This window comes from Vanderwaltozyma polyspora, genomic scaffold (genome assembly GCF_000150035.1).
Source record: "Vanderwaltozyma polyspora DSM 70294 KpolScaffold479 genomic scaffold, whole genome shotgun sequence".
Taxonomy (NCBI): domain Eukaryota; kingdom Fungi; phylum Ascomycota; class Saccharomycetes; order Saccharomycetales; family Saccharomycetaceae; genus Vanderwaltozyma; species Vanderwaltozyma polyspora.
The window spans coordinates 1-18634 of record NW_001834616.1 but is presented as its reverse complement, the minus strand read 5'-3'; the positions used below and the strand labels follow the sequence as shown (position 1 = coordinate 18634).

Sequence of the window (18634 nt, the reverse complement as noted above, 5' to 3'; positions counted from 1 at the left end):
TAAATAATCCCGTTAAATATCTCTCAAAGGAACAAGAAAAAGACCCAAAGACTTTATACAAATTAAAAGTCTCAAGATACCTTTAAAGACTTGATTCATCTACTTTGTTGTCACTTGTTACTATTTTGCTATCCAAACCTCAGACAATTTCCTTTGTTTCCTTTCCAAATCTGAAGTTGAAATCTTTGGGCTCATCATCGTTGTGGCAAACCGATAAAATGGATTAATTTACGTCGTTGCTAGTGATGTATGGTTTATCTATGTGTTTGTATATGATTGAATTGCATTGTAATGTAACGTAATGTAGGTATATCCATAGAAGTATATGTCAAACTGGGATCTGGATGCAAGTTATGATGTAATACTACAAGTAAATGAATGGTATTATGTTGTAGTTTGGGTTGGTTTTATCCCACTGAGTTTGGTATGGTATGGTATTTGTCCTTTTCCATATTTCTGAAATACTAGTATAAGAACAGTTACACATCCATAGTCCATGGGACTTGGGATATGCACAACTCTCTTTGTTACTCTTGCAATGGGTATAATTCTCAGCTTCTCTTCTTTTCTTTTTCCTGTCTCTCTCTTGTTCGATTTTTTGCTGTTCGAAATGAAAAAATTCGATGTTTTGCCTAATCGGGTAATTGAAGCGAAATTCGAGAATTTGAAAAAAAATTGCCAACTTCTGAAAAATTCGAAAAGGGACAACTCATACAAAACTGATCTTTAAAAGATATATATATATATATATACATCTCAATACTGGATTTACATAATAAGACTACTGTATTTCAGGGGGTTATTGGCTGTATTGAGTTTACTGAGGTTGACAGAAGAGTCTCATAATTCATATAAAAAGTTTACACCAATGTCACTTGTTCGTCCTGATGAGAAGAAAAGAGATGCTGAAATCTTACCCTTGAAGAAAAAAATCGATTCTATCGATTCTGAATTGAAAACTTTGGACAAGTTGATGAAAACAAATTCAAAAGAAATTAAACAGAGTGAAAAGTTAGTCAAATCGAATGAAAAGGAGTTTCAAAAAATACACAGAGAAGTTCTTCATTCAGAATCTCATAGAGATGATATCCATGGCAAAATTAAAAATAAAGAGATTGAAATTAAACGTAAAAATGCTGAGATCAAGTCCATGCTAGTTAAAAATAACGAAGATTTATCTGTAGACTCTGTAGACTCAAAGATCGTTGAAACGAAAAGACAGTTGACAGATAAGGATCTAACACTAGTCGAAAAAAGAAAATTATCTTTGGAATTGCAATCCTTACAAAATCATAAGAAAAAGTTAATTCCAATCAAATCAATTCAGGATTCAATCGAATCAGATAGAGCTGAACTAGCCTCTTTAAAAGAACAACTGCATGCAAATAAATTAAGAGAATTGAAAGTTCAACTGGATAAAAAAAGTTCAGTAATGATCGAAGATAAATCAAAATTATTTGAATTGAAAGAAAGAAAAAATTTCGAAATCTTCTCCAAGACTCATCAATTACACCAAGAAAAATCCGAGTTATTGAAACAAATTAATAAATTAAACTCAAACTTTGATAAAGATTTAAAGAAGTTTAATAAAAAAAATATCGAATTAACTATAGAAAATGAAAAAAACTCGAAATTAAAAGAATTGGAAAAGGAAAAATTATCAAAATTAGATGATCTAAATAAAAAATTACTAGAGGCTAAAACTCCCGCTTTCCAATCAGAGATTAAAAATATCCAAACTTGTTTACTAGCATTAGATGAAGATTATCATTTACCAAAGAATATAATCTTTAACAATTCAGAATCTAACACAGATCTAAACAAGCTAGGCCAAAAAACTGTAGATGAAGACTTGGAACCAATGGAAAATAAATATGAATTGGAACATTATAATACAGCACCTTCAAAATCAAAAAAATTATCAAAGCAAAATCAACCTTCTTCTTCGTCTTCTCAAGAATCCTTAAATACCGAATCTGCAAACAAAGAGAAATTTTCTTTGGAACCTACTTTAATCACTTCTTTGGCAACTTTGGATATCTCAATACCAGTAAATAAAGATCAAACAAAGAGAACCATCGAAGAATTAAGGGAAAAATTAAAAGATTTTGAGAAAAGACAAATTGAAGTCACTGAGAAGAATATTAATAAAGTTCAAAATCAAATTGAGAAAATGGAATCTGATTACTCAAAACAAATGGAACAAGTTACCGCTGATGCTGTTGAAAAGTTATCGAATAAAAATAACCAAAAGAGGATCAACAATTCAGGAAAGGGACAAACTACAAATAAGAGTAATTAATTTTGGCAATATTTAACTATTCCAACTTATTTATACACATAAAAAAAAGAAAAGTATTCAATTTTCTTTCACTTAGTATGTATTTAGATAAAGTTAAAATAAAATAAAATACTAATTATATATGGAGACTATGACAAAGATAATAATGATAACAATAAATATTCAAAGATTATCCATATACTCCCAGTATATGGAGATAATACACAATCACTGAATAACAAATTGTTGACTGACATCAATTGGATGTGAAGAAGATAGTTGTGGCTTTTGACTGTATTTTTCATACATTTCTTGTCTCATGCTTTGCAACATTGTCAAATATGATTGTTGAGGTTGGGCACTCAAAACTTTAATAAAGGCATAGGACATGGCACCAGTAGCAAATCCATTTTCAATGGCATCTGCAGATGTTTGATTATCCTTTGAACCAGAGAACATAATGATGTCAGCAGGTGATGATTTAACTTGTTTGTTCATTTCACGTTTCTCACGATCTGGTCCCTTTAGACCACTGGAAAAGGAAGATGCTAAAGTTCCTAAGGATTGCATCATAGTTTGACGGTCACCAGAAGCGTATGCCATAGCGGCTTGTAAGCCACCGCTACCTGCTTCTTTCCAAGAATTTGGCTCCTTGATCAAACCTTTAGTTGAGTATGTGTATGGAAGATCTAAAACAGAACCAGAGTAACATGAATCAAACAATGCAATCATTTTGACACCTTGTTGCAAAGGTTGGACCATAATTTCGTTCATGACATCATCAATAATTACACCTTGGGTCTCAAAATCGACTGGCATAATGGTTTCATCAAAACCGTTTTCTTCATCACCATCAAGATCTTCAGTTTGACCACCGTGTCCTGAATAGTGGAAGAACAAAGAATCACCGGGTCTTGCATCCTTGACTAACCATTGCATGCCTCTTATCATATTTGCTCTGGTAGGAATACACGCCATATTTTTTTGGTCGTCAGTTAATCTCACAATATCATCTGGATTATAACCGTAACGTTGGGTTAAAAAGGCATAGATGTTAGCTACATCGTTAATACAACCACGCAATTGGTGTTTTGAACCAATGTAATTGATACCAATTAACAAAGCCTTTCTTCTAGGTGGACGAGAGCCCCCATATTGTTGATTTTGAGAAGGTGGCTGTTGTTGGGTTTGCTGTTGTTGACCATAGCCATTGTTAGAATTTGATGGAGGTGGCTGGGTAGGTCTTTGGTACTTTTGTTGAGGAGGTTGAGATGGTCTCTCATAACCACCTTGGCCTGTTGAATTAGAGTTACTATTGTTGTAATTATCTGACTTTCTACCATAATCATCGCTTTGTCTTCCATTGTTGACGTTGCTACCGTATGAACCTTGATTATTATCATATTCGTTTTCTTTTCTGTTATATTTAGATTTATTACTGTAGCTATCATCATCTCTACCATAGTTGGATTGTTGCTTATTGTAACTATCATCTTTTCTTCCATAACTAGACTGGTCACCATAACCATTGTCTTGTCTGCCATAGCTAGATTCCTGTTTTCTACCGTAGTCAGATTTTTTGTTATAGTCATTATCTTGTCTACCGTATTCAGACTTAATGCTGTAGTCATTATCTTGTTTACCGTAGGTAGATTCTTGTCTTCCATATCCAGATTCATGTCTGCCATAGCTAGAATCTTCTGTTCTACTGTAGTCACTGTCGTTTTTTCTGCCATAACCAGATTCTTGTCTACCGTAACTAGATTCGTCTCTCCTACCATACCCATCTTTCTTTCTACCTACAGAAGAATCTTCAGTTCTTCCATAATCATCGTTTTGTCTACCATAGCTAGATTCTTGTCTTCTACCGTAATCATCGTTTTGTCTACCGTAGTCAGACTCTTGTCTGTTACCATAACCATCCCTGTTTTCACCAGGTCTTTCGTACTGTGGTTGGCCTTGACCATATCCATACTGGGACTGGTCCTGTCTGTCATAGCCACCCCTTTGAGGTGGTGGATTGGAAGGTCTACTGTAACCGTTGTCATATCCTGTTTGGCCGTAATTTGACATCTTGAAATATTATTGCTTTGATTTGTAAAAATTTGAATTGTCACCCTATACAAAAATACAAGGTCTTACCACTTTTAAACCAAAAAATAATTGAAGTCAAAACGGGGCTTTTTTATAAATACCTTCACTTATATACTTTTCAATATCCTGATCTCTTTCATTACCTTTTTTTTACCCTATGATCTCTTGCTGTGAGGATATATCTCTGTCTCACCCTCGAGGATTTCTTTTTCCAGCATAAACGGCGAGGGTTATTCACACAAACGATCTTCGAAAAACTATGCTGCAACGTCATAGCCCATTCACCAACGGGACAAATGCAATCCATAGGTAGTCAAAGATATTGTAGATAATAGCTAACAAGATAGGTTCCATCTGGGTTGGTATTCAGTGATCCCAGAATGAGAATAAGGTCGATGTTCAAGAATCAATAATACTCTTTGGTATGCTTAAAACCAAGTTCGAATCTGTCTCGAAACCTTATATTCCATCATGCTTCTGCGCTAGTTTCTTCGCCAAGAATGTAGAATTCGAAACTCGAAAAAGGTTTCGAAATAAAAAGACAGATGGTGATCACTAGAAACGAGGCATATGATGTTATGTTTATTTTTCGATTTTGGCCCATGTAAATAATTGCATCAACTTTTCAAATTATTCGTGGTTTGAACTTTGAACAGGTAACTAATGCAAGGGTCGTGTATTGAATTTTATGAAGATAAAAAGTTTGTAAACAATGTTTATATGGATTAGATTAGGCTTAAATTAATCATATTTGTTGATTTATTCTACTTCTATTATTATAATTTGGTAACTCAGTAGTGTGTCACTAAAGGATAGATACAAATATAAATACAAATATAAACATAGACTTAGATAAAGATAAAGATAAAGATATATCTCTGTAGGATTGTATTGGAGAAAAGAATATTTTTATTTTTAGTTGGTGTCTTTTAAAAATAATATATGGTCAGATTGATTAGTTTGATACTTGAATAATTTCTTCATTCCTTATCTTTTGGTATTATTTATTTTATTTGATTGTATTTTTATTCGTTATTGCATACATTAATTGATATTTAAATATTCGTTGTGGATTAAATATATATATCTACATATATACAGCACTTCTTCCATAATATATTGCTGGTCGATACTAATTAACACGCATTCAAAACTATTTATTTTCTATCTATCAATATTAACTTTTTCGAATTTCCTGGATATATAATAGTTTTAATTCATTCATACTATTACTATCAATTAAAAGGAAATTTACTTCTGCTAGATACTTCTATTTCATTATAAAAAAATTTATAACAAACATGTCTTCAACACAAGATCCATTGCATAAATTCCATCAGCAATTCCAATCGTTTGTCCAGAATAATCCAAATGTAATATCAGCCGCAAGAGCTGCTTCACAAATTCCGGAATCTGCTAAGGCAGTGGTAGTTTTATCACCATTATCCTTACAGCATGTGTTCCTAAGAGATTGGGTTGCCAAATCATATAAGAAAACTATTGTCGAAAGACCAGAACGTCTATTGGCAAGTTCAATGGGTATTTCAGCTGCAATTACAATGTATCCTGCGCTGTTCACTTTGAAATCGTCAAGTCAAAGACTGGGTTCTTTAAATGCTCCTCATGTGGTTAAGATTCATGGTACAAAATGGCCAAATGAAATTGTAAAATTATGTCAAAAAGCTGATGAAAAATTGGCTAAAGGTGAGATTGAAGTTCCTGCTTCTTGGAATGCCGGTGATATATATTTAAGTTCTCGTACTATTGAGGCTTTACAGGGTTCTATTGGCGCTTTAGAAACTGGTGTGGATTCTATCTTTAGTGGGCCTTCTCCTGACCACATCAGTAATAGAGCATTCGTAGCAATACGACCTCCTGGTCATCATTGTCATGTGGACACACCTTCAGGGTTTTGTTTATTGAATAACGCTCACATTGCAATTGAATATGCATCTGACACTTATGGTATCACCCATGCTGTCATCTTGGACTTTGACTTGCACCATGGTGATGGTACTCAAGATATATGTTGGAAACGTGCAGGTTTCCGTACTGAAGCTGAACCTGAAACCACTGAGGGATATGATGAGTTTGGCAAGAAATTTGCTGAATTTCCAAAAGTTGGTTACTTCTCAATGCATGATATAAATTCTTTCCCCACTGAATCACAATATGCTACTAAGGAAAATATAAGAAATGCATCTACTTGTGTTATGAATGCTCATGACGTAAACATTTGGAATATTCACTTATCGCCTTGGGAAACTGAACAAGATTTTGATAAATTATACCAAACCAAATACAGAACTTTGTTTGCTAAAGCTGATGAATTCTTCAGAAATGCTAAAGAAGAAATGGACGCTTTAGGTAAACCATTCCAAGGTTTAGTTGTTATAAGTGCAGGATTTGATGCTTCTGAGTTTGAGCAAACATCAATGCAAAGGCATTCTGTTAATGTTCCGACGCATTTTTATACTATGTTTACCAAAGATGCTTTAAAACTATCCCAAATTCATTGCCATGGTAAGGTGCTTTCCATCATGGAAGGTGGTTATTCTGATAAGGCTATTGCGTCTGGTGTATTTTCTCATTTAATTGGTTTGCAAAATCAAAATTGGATAAAAGAATGGGGATCTGAACAAGTTGTCAAAGAAATTGTTCGTGGCTGTAAACCTCATTGGAAACCATACAAAACTAAGAAATCGAGAGACGTAATTAGAATATGGGCTGAAGAAGTCATCAAGTTAGGTAGATCAATGATAAATGAATTTGAAGATGTTCTATTCCATGAGAAGGAAACTGAGGTCAACGATAAATATGGTTATCCTAGCCTAAAGCCTCAGAGAGTTACAAGATCACAAACAAATGAACTCAATCATATCAAAATGGAAAGTGAACATGTACCACCATCTCGTAAATCTGAACGTGAATCGAGAAAGAAGACAGAGGGACATGAAGCTAAGCAACATGTCCCCAAAGAAGCAGCCAAGGAAGTCCCATTCGTGGAACAAGAATTATTTAGTGATGAAGAAGATGAAGAATATATTTATGATGAAGAATTGAATAAGACATTCAATCGTACAGTGGAAGATATTACAATTGATGATATTTCCAGGCATTTAGAGACTTTGGAGATTGTTGAAAATAATCACGATGAAGATGAAGATGACGATAATGGTGGCAGACATAAAAACGGTACTAAAAAATTATCCAATAGTGATAGAAGGATACCATCAAGTACAACTTCAAGAAATATCAGAGTTAATCGAAACTCAAATATATTGAACTTTGATGACAGTGATATTTCTATGATATCTCATGTTGGTACTACCAGAAAACATTCTACTAGAAGTGGAGGAAGATGGTAAACAACTCAAGAAAATAGAATAAAATACTGCAATTATCAAACTGGCCATCGTAGAGTATCGTTGCATATATTTTTTCGTAAAATTTGGATAAGTATCATTACAAATTTATTCTACATTGATCGATTTCCTATCAACTCAAATATCATTGTATTATAATCTATTAAATCTGCATTTGTATATCCAACAACTTTAGATACGTATATAGATGGCATGAATGAACGTGTGCCAAACAATTTTGTAAACTTTATATTTAAATTCTGTTATAATTGATTAAAGAATTATATTGTCGTTATTCTTATTGTATTGGATTGGATTCGATTGGTTCAGTTCATGCTGTCGCCAGTTTTATTTAGATACCATTATGACTATTTGTGCTAGCGCCGTCTTAATGATTCGATATTATTAGATATAAAACTTGACTTCTTTCTTATTCAGAAAGCAAAGTTAAAGGTTCGATGAATTAACATATATATGGAAGCCAATAACCTATTGGAATATATATATATATATATATAAACAGTAGTTATTGAGCATTGGAGTCTGTAATAGAGCATTCCAGTGATCTTAAAGTGGGTGTTATTGAAGAGATAGCGTTGCAATTAGGTTTTTAAGATGTTGAGGAATCGTGTGAGCAACTTGAGAGCAATCAAGGTTGATTTGAACTTTAGATCAGTGTCAACTGGTTCCAAAGTTGCTAGTGCAAGCATTCCAGGGATACAGACAAAGAGAAGACGTTCTACATCCTTTCAGATTCTCTAAACAAAGGGCCCTCCTTTGAAGATTTTGTAAAAGGTCGTGCTGCTGACTTTAAATTAGATCCATTAGAGAAGGCTAGGCAAAATGTAGAGGAAGCTAAAAGATTACCTGAGTGGTTAAGAGTGCCTATTCCAAAGGGTCTTAATTATCATAAATTGAAGACTGATGTTAAGGAGTTAAAATTAAGTACAGTTTGTGAAGAGGCAAGATGTCCAAATATCGGTGACTGTTGGGGTGGTTCTGACAAATCAAAAGCTACAGCTACAATTATGTTACTTGGTGATACATGTACAAGAGGTTGCAGATTTTGTTCCGTTAAGACAAATAGGACACCAGCTAAACCAGATCCACTGGAACCTATGAATACAGCAGAAGCAATTTCAAGATGGGGTTTGGGCTATGTCGTATTAACTACTGTTGACAGAGATGACTTGATTGATGGTGGTGCAAAGCATTTAGCAGAAACTGTAAGACTGATAAAGGAAAAATCACCAGTGACATTCGTCGAGACTCTTTCCGGTGATTTCAGAGGTGATTTAGAAATGGTTGATATTATGGCCAATAGTGGGCTTGACGTCTATGCTCATAATTTGGAAACTGTAGAAGAGTTGACTCCTCATGTTAGAGATAGAAGAGCTACTTATAGACAATCGTTAAATGTTTTAGAAAGAGCTAAAAAGGTTAGTCCGGATGTTTTAACAAAAACTTCGATAATGTTAGGCTTAGGTGAAACAGACGATCAAGTTATTCAGACATTAAAGGACCTTCGTGAGATAAATTGTGATATAGTTACTTTTGGACAATATATGAGACCTACTCGAAGACATATGAAAGTTGTAGAATATGTAAGACCAGAAAAATTCAATTACTGGAAGGAGAAAGCTTTGGAAATGGGATTTTTATACTGTGCTTCAGGGCCACTTGTTAGATCTTCATATAAAGCTGGTGAATCATTTATCGAAAATGTCTTGAAAAAAAGAAGACAATAGAATTTTATTTATATAAACGTAAGTATTTGTATTTAATCTTGTAAAAATTTGTTTATGAAATGCAGGAACGTTTATAATGTGTTATGAATTTATATTACAGTATCAATATCTCTGAACCTAAGTCAAGGATATTGCTTAATTAGACAGATGATCTTACAATTGTGGGATATTGACATCAATTTGTTCCCTGGAAGAATCAGAGACAGGTTCTCCGCCATTAAATATGCATGCGAAATCGACAATAAATGGTTGTAAAATATTAACTGGGATGTTTAGTGTAGGTGAGAAAACGATGCATAAATTTTTGACGTTCATTTTATTGGTATCACTAAGCTCGCTAATACGTAGAAGTACTTCGAATAAAGCATGCATCAAAGAATAATGTGAAGACGGAATGCTTTTACCGTTAACAATCTCCTTGAATTTGAATGCAATTTCAGATGAATTATTACTATTCTCCACAACTTTTCTAAATGCAGTATAATTATTATCACCAAAAATTAAATGAGGTAAACTTCTGAGATACAATTTTAATAGACCGGCAACTGTATTTATGTCCACAGATCCTGTTGTATGCAGCTCTGAATTTAAATTATCTTCCTCATTTCGGTTGTTGTAGTTGTATAAATCCACATCATGTTCCCTATCAAATTTCTCTTGGAGGGTTCTTATCATTGCACTTGAACCACTTAATCTAAAAATACCTTGTTCATGCAATCCTCCGTTTTTATACAAGTACTCTAGACAACGATACACAACACTAGGAATTTTATATTTTCCTTGTAGTGTATGTGAACTTATAGATAATGCAACATCCAGTGGACTTCCAAAGACATTTTTATAGGATGAGCTTGGTAATTTAGGTGAAGACATGATGCTAGTTTCATTGGATAAGTTATGTTTCACATCTGGCTCGTCAGCAAAGGCGTGATCAATTGTGTCAGATAGTACACCAACAAAATTAGCGCCCTTTTTGAAGGGAAAGAAGCCCCTTTTTGATCTACGTTGATCCTTATCACTCTCTGGAGTTTCCATTGACCTCGATGGTGAAGAAACTATGCTTCGACTACTATGAGACATTGAATGGTCATTACTGCTATCTGTCTGTTGTGATGATTCCGTAGGTGTGACAACGTGCTGCTTGGAAGTATTATTTATTTTTTCATCTGTTTTTGATCCAAAGTTATTCTTTATCGTATGTACCCATAAATCTCTTTCCTCTCTTGTCTCACAACAAACATAGTATCGGATATTTCCTGACAAACCACCTTTTTTATGTTCAGTCAAAAGGAAAGCATGTTTTGTACCATGTTTGTCATCTTGGTTTTCTGATACAAATTCTATTGTAGAATTATTTAGATTGATCTGTTCAATTACTTCATTGGCTTCAGATAATTCTAAATAGTTATCTCTAAACACACCATATCGTACCCTCCAATTATATGCAGAACCTAATGTTTTCTGTCTCCTGTTTATTAAATAACCTTCTTTCAAAGTATCTCCGAAATAACTGGGATTAATGACGGTATCAGTACTCATAAATCTTGCAATGTCGAGACCAATTTTAGGTGGTATTTCTGGAACACTAAAGAGACTTGTAAAAAAGTCATTCAACTTAACACGTCTCGAATGAACCTTTGATGGAATATTCGAGTCAAATAAACCTCTATCTGGAAGTAATGGTAGGGAATAGCTAGATAATAATGGTTTGATTTTATCTTCTAATTGGTAAATTTTTGTAATTGATTTGGCAAATTTGAATATTTCCTTATCTGATTTTCTATCAATGACACTTATTAATATCCTTCTTTCTTGATCATTTAAATCTGGGTCGAGGTATAGTGTGCTTGATATTTCTACCCTGACACTTCCTAGATCTTTTGGATCTATAAATAAGGGTATATCTGATTCAACATTATTATATGAAGAATTGTCTGGAAAGGAAGCATTATTCCTACTAATCGCTGGAGAGATTACAATATCACTAGAATAATTCTGGGATGATTTAGTAGAAAGTCTTCTTTCAGATAGAGTGTCAGAATAATTTGTTCCGTGTGACCCAACGTTTTCTGTGTGTAATTCTTCTATAAAAGAAGGTGCTGGGACTTTAATATTGGGTATTTCTGGCTTTTGAAGAACTACTGGAGATGCTAATTTTGCATCAGTGCCAGCAGGTTGTAATGATGGAGGCGAAACAAAGGGACGAGCACCAATTTTTGGACTAGGAATATCTAAATGTGATATTATATGATCATCAGGTGGATGTGAAAACGTACTCTCTAACATATCTGAAAAATTATTAATTTTTTCTTTATGGGATGGTGATGATTCAAATTGCTTTGTTAACTCTTCATCCTTTAATTTTCTACCTGGACTTCGATGTGGTATCTCTGTAAATTGGTCAAAGTCATCTCCAATAAAATCTATTTCTCTCTCAGGACTATATCTTTCACTTAATGGGGAATGTATATGATTGTTGATTACAGCAATTACTCTATTTGCTCTCAATGGAGATTCTAACCTTTCCTTTGAAGGAGAAATAGTCTTTTGTGGAGATATAGTTGTTGAATTCAAGGTTTCTGTTTTATTCACTGAAGTGCTTTCAGATTGTTTAGCACCTGCCTCATTCGATTTGGATTTAATGTTAGGTTTCTTGTTACCTTCTGCTAAGGAGTCGATGTTACGACTAAAATTCAAATCAGAGATTAAACGTTCATCAATATTTGAGACTTTATCCTCAGAGGGTGATATACGTGATTTCTCAATATTATTATTAACGTTATTGATTCTATTAGTTGATCTTATAGGCAGTGAAAGTTTAATATCCGGATTAGAAGGGGGAATGCTGACATCAGTCTTGTTATGAATGATGACAGTGCTTTGTACTGATTCGACACTTCGTGGAGTGTCTTCTAACAATCTCTTCAACTTCGATATTTCATTTTCATATTCGTCAACTTTCAACTTCAGTTCAATATTCTCCTTTAGTAATTGATCATATGAAGGTTGCTTGTTTTCCATAACTAAATTACCCTCGATATACTCAATAGTCTTGTCTTTCTCTGATATATATTCATTGTACTGCTCCAGCAGTTGTAAAGTACCTCTCCCACCATTCTGAGATGACATGGATACCAGATCTGTAACTGTTGACTAAACAGGTAATATAATTGAAAGATTCCAGCTCACCAGTTATCAAACTGAAATAAAGTTAATAGGAAGGATAAAATGTAAACGAATGATAAATACAGCGGTCTTGAAATTATTGAATGACTGTTGGTGTTGTATAAGTATTATATTTTATCAAATCTAGAAATTATAACTTCCTGGTTGTTGCACGAAAACCACTAAAATTAAAAAATTATGCTATTGAAACAACTTGTGGACCGTTAAACAAACAGTATCTTCTCAAAAATACCACTCTCACAATAAAAATATATCTATATTCTGGTTACTATAATAATCTACTTCACTAGATACTTGTAATACGTTAAATCTTTATACATTCTCAAGTTGACTAAATTTATACATTTTTTATTTAAGCTTTGATTCTTGGTTGCTGTAGTAGATAACGCGATATTATCAATAAATCACGTATTATAAAGGTAATTAAAAAAAATAAAAACTATAAAGATATACGTAAAACTCCAAGTTGTTATATTATATAAATCAATTACTATAATTGCTAGGTTAAATGATCTCATCATTATGTGCATTTCTGTTTGTGGAACCTCCAAAGAGTAAAAAAAAAAGTATACACATCAACAATGAATGTGGCTGAATGAAGAGGGGTGATGAGTTATCCTAAATTAAACGATAAGTTATTTTTGGTCTAGGAGTTCTAATAATTTTTGCTTTTCTTTCCTCTCTGTGGAAAGTTGATTCTTTATTTGTTCAATCTCTTGGACTAATCCTTGATTTTGTAATGATATTTGATCAATTTTTGATTGATATTTTGTATCGTAACCTTTTTTCAATAATTTGACTTTTTGTTCATGCTTTGAAGAATATTGGACATATAAATCTTCTGCCAACAATTTTAAACGTTTGTTTGTATCTTGTTCTTTAAGATCTAATTTCTCTTGGAAATCTTTTATTTTATTTTTCAATTCGTTTATTTCTTGTTCTTTTACTTCACTTGAGGTTTGTGAATTGCTTGTCACTTCTTCATTAGCTAATAACTTTTCTTGTAATATTCTGTTTTCATCTTTTAATTTATTAATTGACTCTGCATTTTCTTTCATAGTATCTTGTAATGATGTCATATTATCATGTAATTGTTCTAATTCTGCTAAATGTTCAGCTTCTATATTGTTATTTTTCAATTGTAAACTTTCAAATTCTATGGATACTTTTTCATGGGCGCTAGATTGAGCTTGATATTTTCCCTTCCATTCTTCGATATTCGCCTCCAGTGTAGATATTTTCTCTTTCAAATGAATCTCACTTTCCTTTAATTCTTCAATATTGGTATTTAATTGCTGTACTTCAGCCTTATTGATTTCTGCATCGTCATTTGACACTTCGTATTCTTTCTTTAAATTAGCTAAATTTTGAATTTCCCCATTTAATTTAATTTGAAGATCCGATATTTTCTGGTTAGCAATTTCCAATTTTCCAACATTTTCTGAAAGATCTTTTTCCATTCCATTAATTTTATCCTCTAGGTAATGTTTCTCCTTCGAGTGATCGACTGATATTTGACTTAATTTTACTTCTAATTGAGATTTTGAAGTAGATAACTCTTCAATCTGTTTTACTAAGTCTTCACTGGCGCTCTTTTGACTATTCATTATTTCATTTAGGCTTTGCTGTAGGGTATTAACTTCGTTTGCTTTTGAAAATAACTCTTCCTCTCTCTTTTGGAAAAGTTCATCTAACTCTTTGTAATCCAGCTTTAACTTAGTTTCGCTTGCCTCATATTCATCTAATTTATTCTTCAATATTTCTAATTCATCTTCAAGTAATTGCAGCTTTGATGCACTATTATTTGCCTCATTTTCCTGTTTCGCCATCTTCCCTTGGACTTCTTCATACTTATTTCTCCATTCATCGACTTCGTTTGCCATTCCATCATATTTATCTTGCAAAATACGTTGATTTTGATTTAGCATTTGGATTTCATCCTTTGTCTCACTTAGTTTCTTCTTAATTTTCTCAAATCTCTCTTTATGTTTATTAGCATCTTCAGTTGACTGATCAACTTCAGCTTGTGCTAAATTCAATTGCTTCTCAAAATTATCTTTTGCCTTTTCATGCTCTGCACGCAAAAGTTTATACTGATAGTTTGAATTTTCATATTTGGAAAGATAGTTGTTTAATCTTTTGTTCATCATATGTAGTTGATCAATCAACTCTTCATTTCTTCTTGAAACTAAAATAAACCCATTATGTTCCTTTTCGATTTCATCTTGTTCTCCACTGCATATATGTCTATACTCCATTTTTGGTGATAGACTGCTGCTGCTGCTACTTAAGAGTGGTGTCAATTTATGAAGATTTGGAGAAGTTTCGACATCATCCTTCTTTGGAGTAACAAAGCTCTTGTGTGAAACATCTTTGCTATTGTTATCCTCTTTATCATCTTCAGATTCTTCCTCATGGATTGATACTCTCATAGCCTCTTGAATTTCCAATGCTAGCAATTCTTCATTCTGACCTGTTTTATTTGGACTACTTTTAGTCTCGATCATTTCAATGGCATCAGGCGATCCTACAATTTCTTCACTATCATTAGTGATAGGTTTCTTCAAGTCTGGAGCAAAGTCTAATTCTAATCTTGGCTTTTTAGAAACATGTTCTTCGTTTTCTGCTTTGTCAATTCCATTGGCGGTTACTGGTACTGGAGAACTTAAATCCACTTTTACTGGAGAATGAATTAATTTTATCATCGGACCATTGGAAATATCATCAGCACTACTAACATCCCTAGATTTAGAAAACAATTTATTAATATCCATATTATCCAATATTTCCTTTCTAGCCTTTTCAGATGTTTCAGGATTGACACTCCTCCTAACACAATCTAACGATAAATCAGTTTCAGAAGCAGACTCAACCCCTGAATGAACAAACCTCTTCTTACTCGAAAGGCCATGAGGATGAACTTTAAATTCACCATCATTACCATTAGATGTAGACCCAAGATCTGAAGTCTCTTGATGCCCCAAAATCATTTTATTAACTGGTGTTGTAGGAAAAGAATCCATATTGAAATATATTGGCTCTTTCTGTTTGGGATAACAATAAAATTATTCTATACTTCTCCACTCAAACAATATGAATACCTTTATATGCTCACTCTAACTCCTTGTGCCAACTTGTTATCACCTTTATCAAGTTAATTTACCGTTGTGGTTTGGTTTAAATTTCAATTGTGTTGATATTTTTATTTTGAATCTTTACGCGTTTTAAGTACTTTAATGAATCTTGATTTAACGTGTACCATACAAAAAGACAAAAGATAAGAAGTGAAGATTACAAGAAAAGTTAATAGTTTGTTAGGATTGAAGCAAGGTAAATTAAATGTTGGTAAATTGATTTATGTTGATTTATGTTTTCGATTTGGATTGAAAAAGAAAGAAAAAATTGCGAAATTTGGCATCAAGGAACAATATTTGAGAAGATTTATACCTTATACTATTATTTTTTGGATTTCAAAATATTAGGCCTTACATTAATAATAATTAGAATAAATATTGTAGAAGTATAGTGCAGAGTGTAATAATCACAATGGTATCTCTCCTAGAAGGTTTTCCATTTTTTTTTTTAATTGACGACATAAATTCCTGATCCTCCGTCAATGAATATATCTTTTATATTTTCTAATGTCACAACTGTTTGACGATGTATTATATCTGCGACAGCACTTCCTATATGTGGTAGTAATGTGACATCCCAACGTCTTAATAATCTGTTATCAATTGGAGCAGTTTCATTTTTGTAAACATCTAATCCACAACTATTGACTTGACCTGAATCTAATCCTCTAATTAGAGCATCTTCGTCAATGCAACTTCCTCGACCAATATTTATGATTCTGACTCCCTTTTTGCACATTGATATTGTTTGATCATTGATTAGATTTGAGGTTGAATCGTCAGAAGGCAATGACAGAATAATAACGTCAGCAATTCTCCATGTTTCTTCCTCTTTCAACGACGTGCAATATGTTGCATCATAATTGAGGACATCTCTAGCGACAGGACCACTACGTTTATAGTAAAATATATTCATATCGAGTCCAAATTTCAATCTTTTACCAATTGTCTGTCCAATGGAACCGAACCCTAATATTAAAACATTCTTATTGGTTGGAGAATCCATGATCTTACCTCCTACAGTGTAATTTTCTGCAATATTGGTGAAACTCGATTCTGGTTTCGTAGGGAATCTGTATACATACTCTTCATTTTTACCTTTGGAGAGTGACATTTCTTTATTATCTTGGAGGGAACCCCCAATGTACTGCTTACAACTCTCAATATCCCCATTTTCTACAATTCTAAAACAATGTTCCCAGTAGGATGTCATTCTGAAACAACTTAACACTAAAAAGACAGCTAAATCAGACACATTAGAAGCAGCATGAGGTCCAATATTACACAAGGTAATATTTTTTTCAGACCTTAAACGTTTACCATCAATAAAATCACAGCCAACCCAAGGAACTAAAATGACTTTTAAAGAATCAGGGAAATAATCCCAATAATCACTTGGGTTCCCCAAGACTGTAAAGAATTCTTCAGCTACCCAAAATCCTTGTATCTCACTGGTTTGTAGAAACTGAATAAAATCTTCCCTTGTAGACATCTTATATCTAATAAATTCAACATGTTCTGATACCTCTGCCCATTCTTTTGAAGAATCTGCTACATCCCATATATACAAATATGGAACTACTATCTTTGGTTTGGTCTCAATCATTACTGTCATAGGGTCCCAGATCCAGTGTTATTAAACTTAAAATTCTGAATAAATTTAAATTTAGAGGGTGTATGAAGCTGTCCTTTCCTTGGAATATCAGACAGATACTTGATAGTTCGAGCTTGAATGTATCTAATAAATAGAGGAATGTGCTAACTAAATGTAGTCACCATCGAGTCGATATATATATATCATATATATATATATATTATATATCTATGGATAATATTGATCTATTGTTGGGGTTACACCTTTTACCCGTATGAATCGATATATATGTCATTGTCATTTGAACAATGTATACAATAATAGCTGAAACTCCGGTTATAGCCGTTAAATTGTCAATACAATAAGATGAGTATATATATGAACTATTCATGAATTGAGGTTAAAACAATACTATTTACTATACAATAAGTCCTAACTAATCTTATATGATCTATATTAATTGTAGGATGGAGATTCTTATAAGGGTGGGTTAAAGAAATTGTTGTAGATTAATTATTAATAATGGACAGAATTAATTGTAGTTTATTTTAATATTTTGACTTCAGTTTAATTTTAGTCTTGCATGAATCAGGTATATTAGTTCCATGAACTTATGGTCGTTGTATGTTTACATTAACGTAATTTTCATTTTTATTTTTTAAAAACATTGGTTTTTGCATATTATCTTTCAAGTAAAAAATACAATTTGATTTGATTCTTTAGTTTCGAGAAGGAAAGGAAGGTGGTGGTGAAGGTGAAGGTGGAAGTGGAAGTAACGGGAAAGTCGAGTGAGAGTCATGGTTCCCGTACTATAATTGTTCTTCTCTTATAACATCGATCAGCCAATCCAACCCTTCGGTGATACCTTCACCTTTGATTGCACTTGAGGCTACAATTGACCAACTTCTATCTTTTAATTCCACCAGGTTCAATTCTTTTGAAACTTCGCTTGCACTCAAGGCACCCGGTTGATCTTGCTTATTTGCAAACACTAACAACGCAGCATCTTGTAGTTCTTCCTCCTGTAACATCAAATGCAGTTCTTTTGCAGCAGTGGACATACGGTCCTTATCTGTTGAATCCACTACGAATATAACAGCAGCAGTATCAGCGTAATAACAACGCCAATAAGGTCTGATAGAAGTCTGGCCACCCAAATCCCACACATTCAATTTCAAATTTCTATAAGTTAAAGTTTCTACATTAAAACCAATAGTAGGTTTTGTTGTGAC

The 18634-nt window shown here is 33.1% G+C and overlaps 8 protein-coding genes across 8 annotated transcripts; 3 read left to right on the top strand and 5 right to left on the bottom strand.

The window, feature by feature from the left end:
* Nucleotides 1-868: 868 nt before the first annotated feature.
* Kpol_479p8 (uncharacterized protein) lies at nt 869-2302 on the top strand (the record flags this gene model as incomplete). The annotated part of the gene is made up of 1 exon (XM_001643328.1): nt 869-2302. One exon carries the CDS (start codon nt 869-871, stop codon nt 2300-2302), a length of 1434 nt encoding a protein of 477 aa, XP_001643378.1.
* A 207-nt stretch (nt 2303-2509) lies between these two features.
* Nucleotides 2510-4354, bottom strand: Kpol_479p7 (uncharacterized protein; the record flags this gene model as incomplete). Its single annotated transcript, XM_001643327.1, has 1 exon — nt 2510-4354. One exon carries the CDS (start codon nt 4352-4354, stop codon nt 2510-2512), a length of 1845 nt encoding a protein of 614 aa, XP_001643377.1.
* A 1322-nt stretch (nt 4355-5676) lies between these two features.
* On the top strand, nt 5677-7743 carry HOS3 (histone deacetylase; the record flags this gene model as incomplete). Its single annotated transcript, XM_001643326.1, has 1 exon — nt 5677-7743. The coding sequence occupies one exon, from the start codon at nt 5677-5679 to the stop codon at nt 7741-7743; it is 2067 nt and encodes a 688-aa protein (XP_001643376.1).
* A 1025-nt stretch (nt 7744-8768) lies between these two features.
* On the top strand, nt 8769-9488 carry LIP5 (lipoate synthase; the record flags this gene model as incomplete). Its single annotated transcript, XM_001643325.1, has 1 exon — nt 8769-9488. The coding sequence occupies one exon, from the start codon at nt 8769-8771 to the stop codon at nt 9486-9488; it is 720 nt and encodes a 239-aa protein (XP_001643375.1).
* Nucleotides 9489-9641: 153 nt separating this feature from the next.
* Kpol_479p4 (uncharacterized protein) lies at nt 9642-12617 on the bottom strand (the record flags this gene model as incomplete). Its single annotated transcript, XM_001643324.1, has 1 exon — nt 9642-12617. The coding sequence occupies one exon, from the start codon at nt 12615-12617 to the stop codon at nt 9642-9644; it is 2976 nt and encodes a 991-aa protein (XP_001643374.1).
* Nucleotides 12618-13309: 692 nt separating this feature from the next.
* On the bottom strand, nt 13310-15697 carry SLK19 (Slk19p; the record flags this gene model as incomplete). Its single annotated transcript, XM_001643323.1, has 1 exon — nt 13310-15697. The coding sequence occupies one exon, from the start codon at nt 15695-15697 to the stop codon at nt 13310-13312; it is 2388 nt and encodes a 795-aa protein (XP_001643373.1).
* A 559-nt stretch (nt 15698-16256) lies between these two features.
* Kpol_479p2 (glyoxylate reductase) lies at nt 16257-17423 on the bottom strand (the record flags this gene model as incomplete). Its single annotated transcript, XM_001643322.1, has 1 exon — nt 16257-17423. The coding sequence occupies one exon, from the start codon at nt 17421-17423 to the stop codon at nt 16257-16259; it is 1167 nt and encodes a 388-aa protein (XP_001643372.1).
* Nucleotides 17424-18211: 788 nt separating this feature from the next.
* Nucleotides 18212-18634, bottom strand: ARL1 (Arf family GTPase ARL1; the record flags this gene model as incomplete). The annotated part of the gene is made up of 1 exon (XM_001643321.1): nt 18212-18634. A coding segment is annotated over one exon (423 nt), but the record flags the coding sequence as incomplete, so codon positions are not given.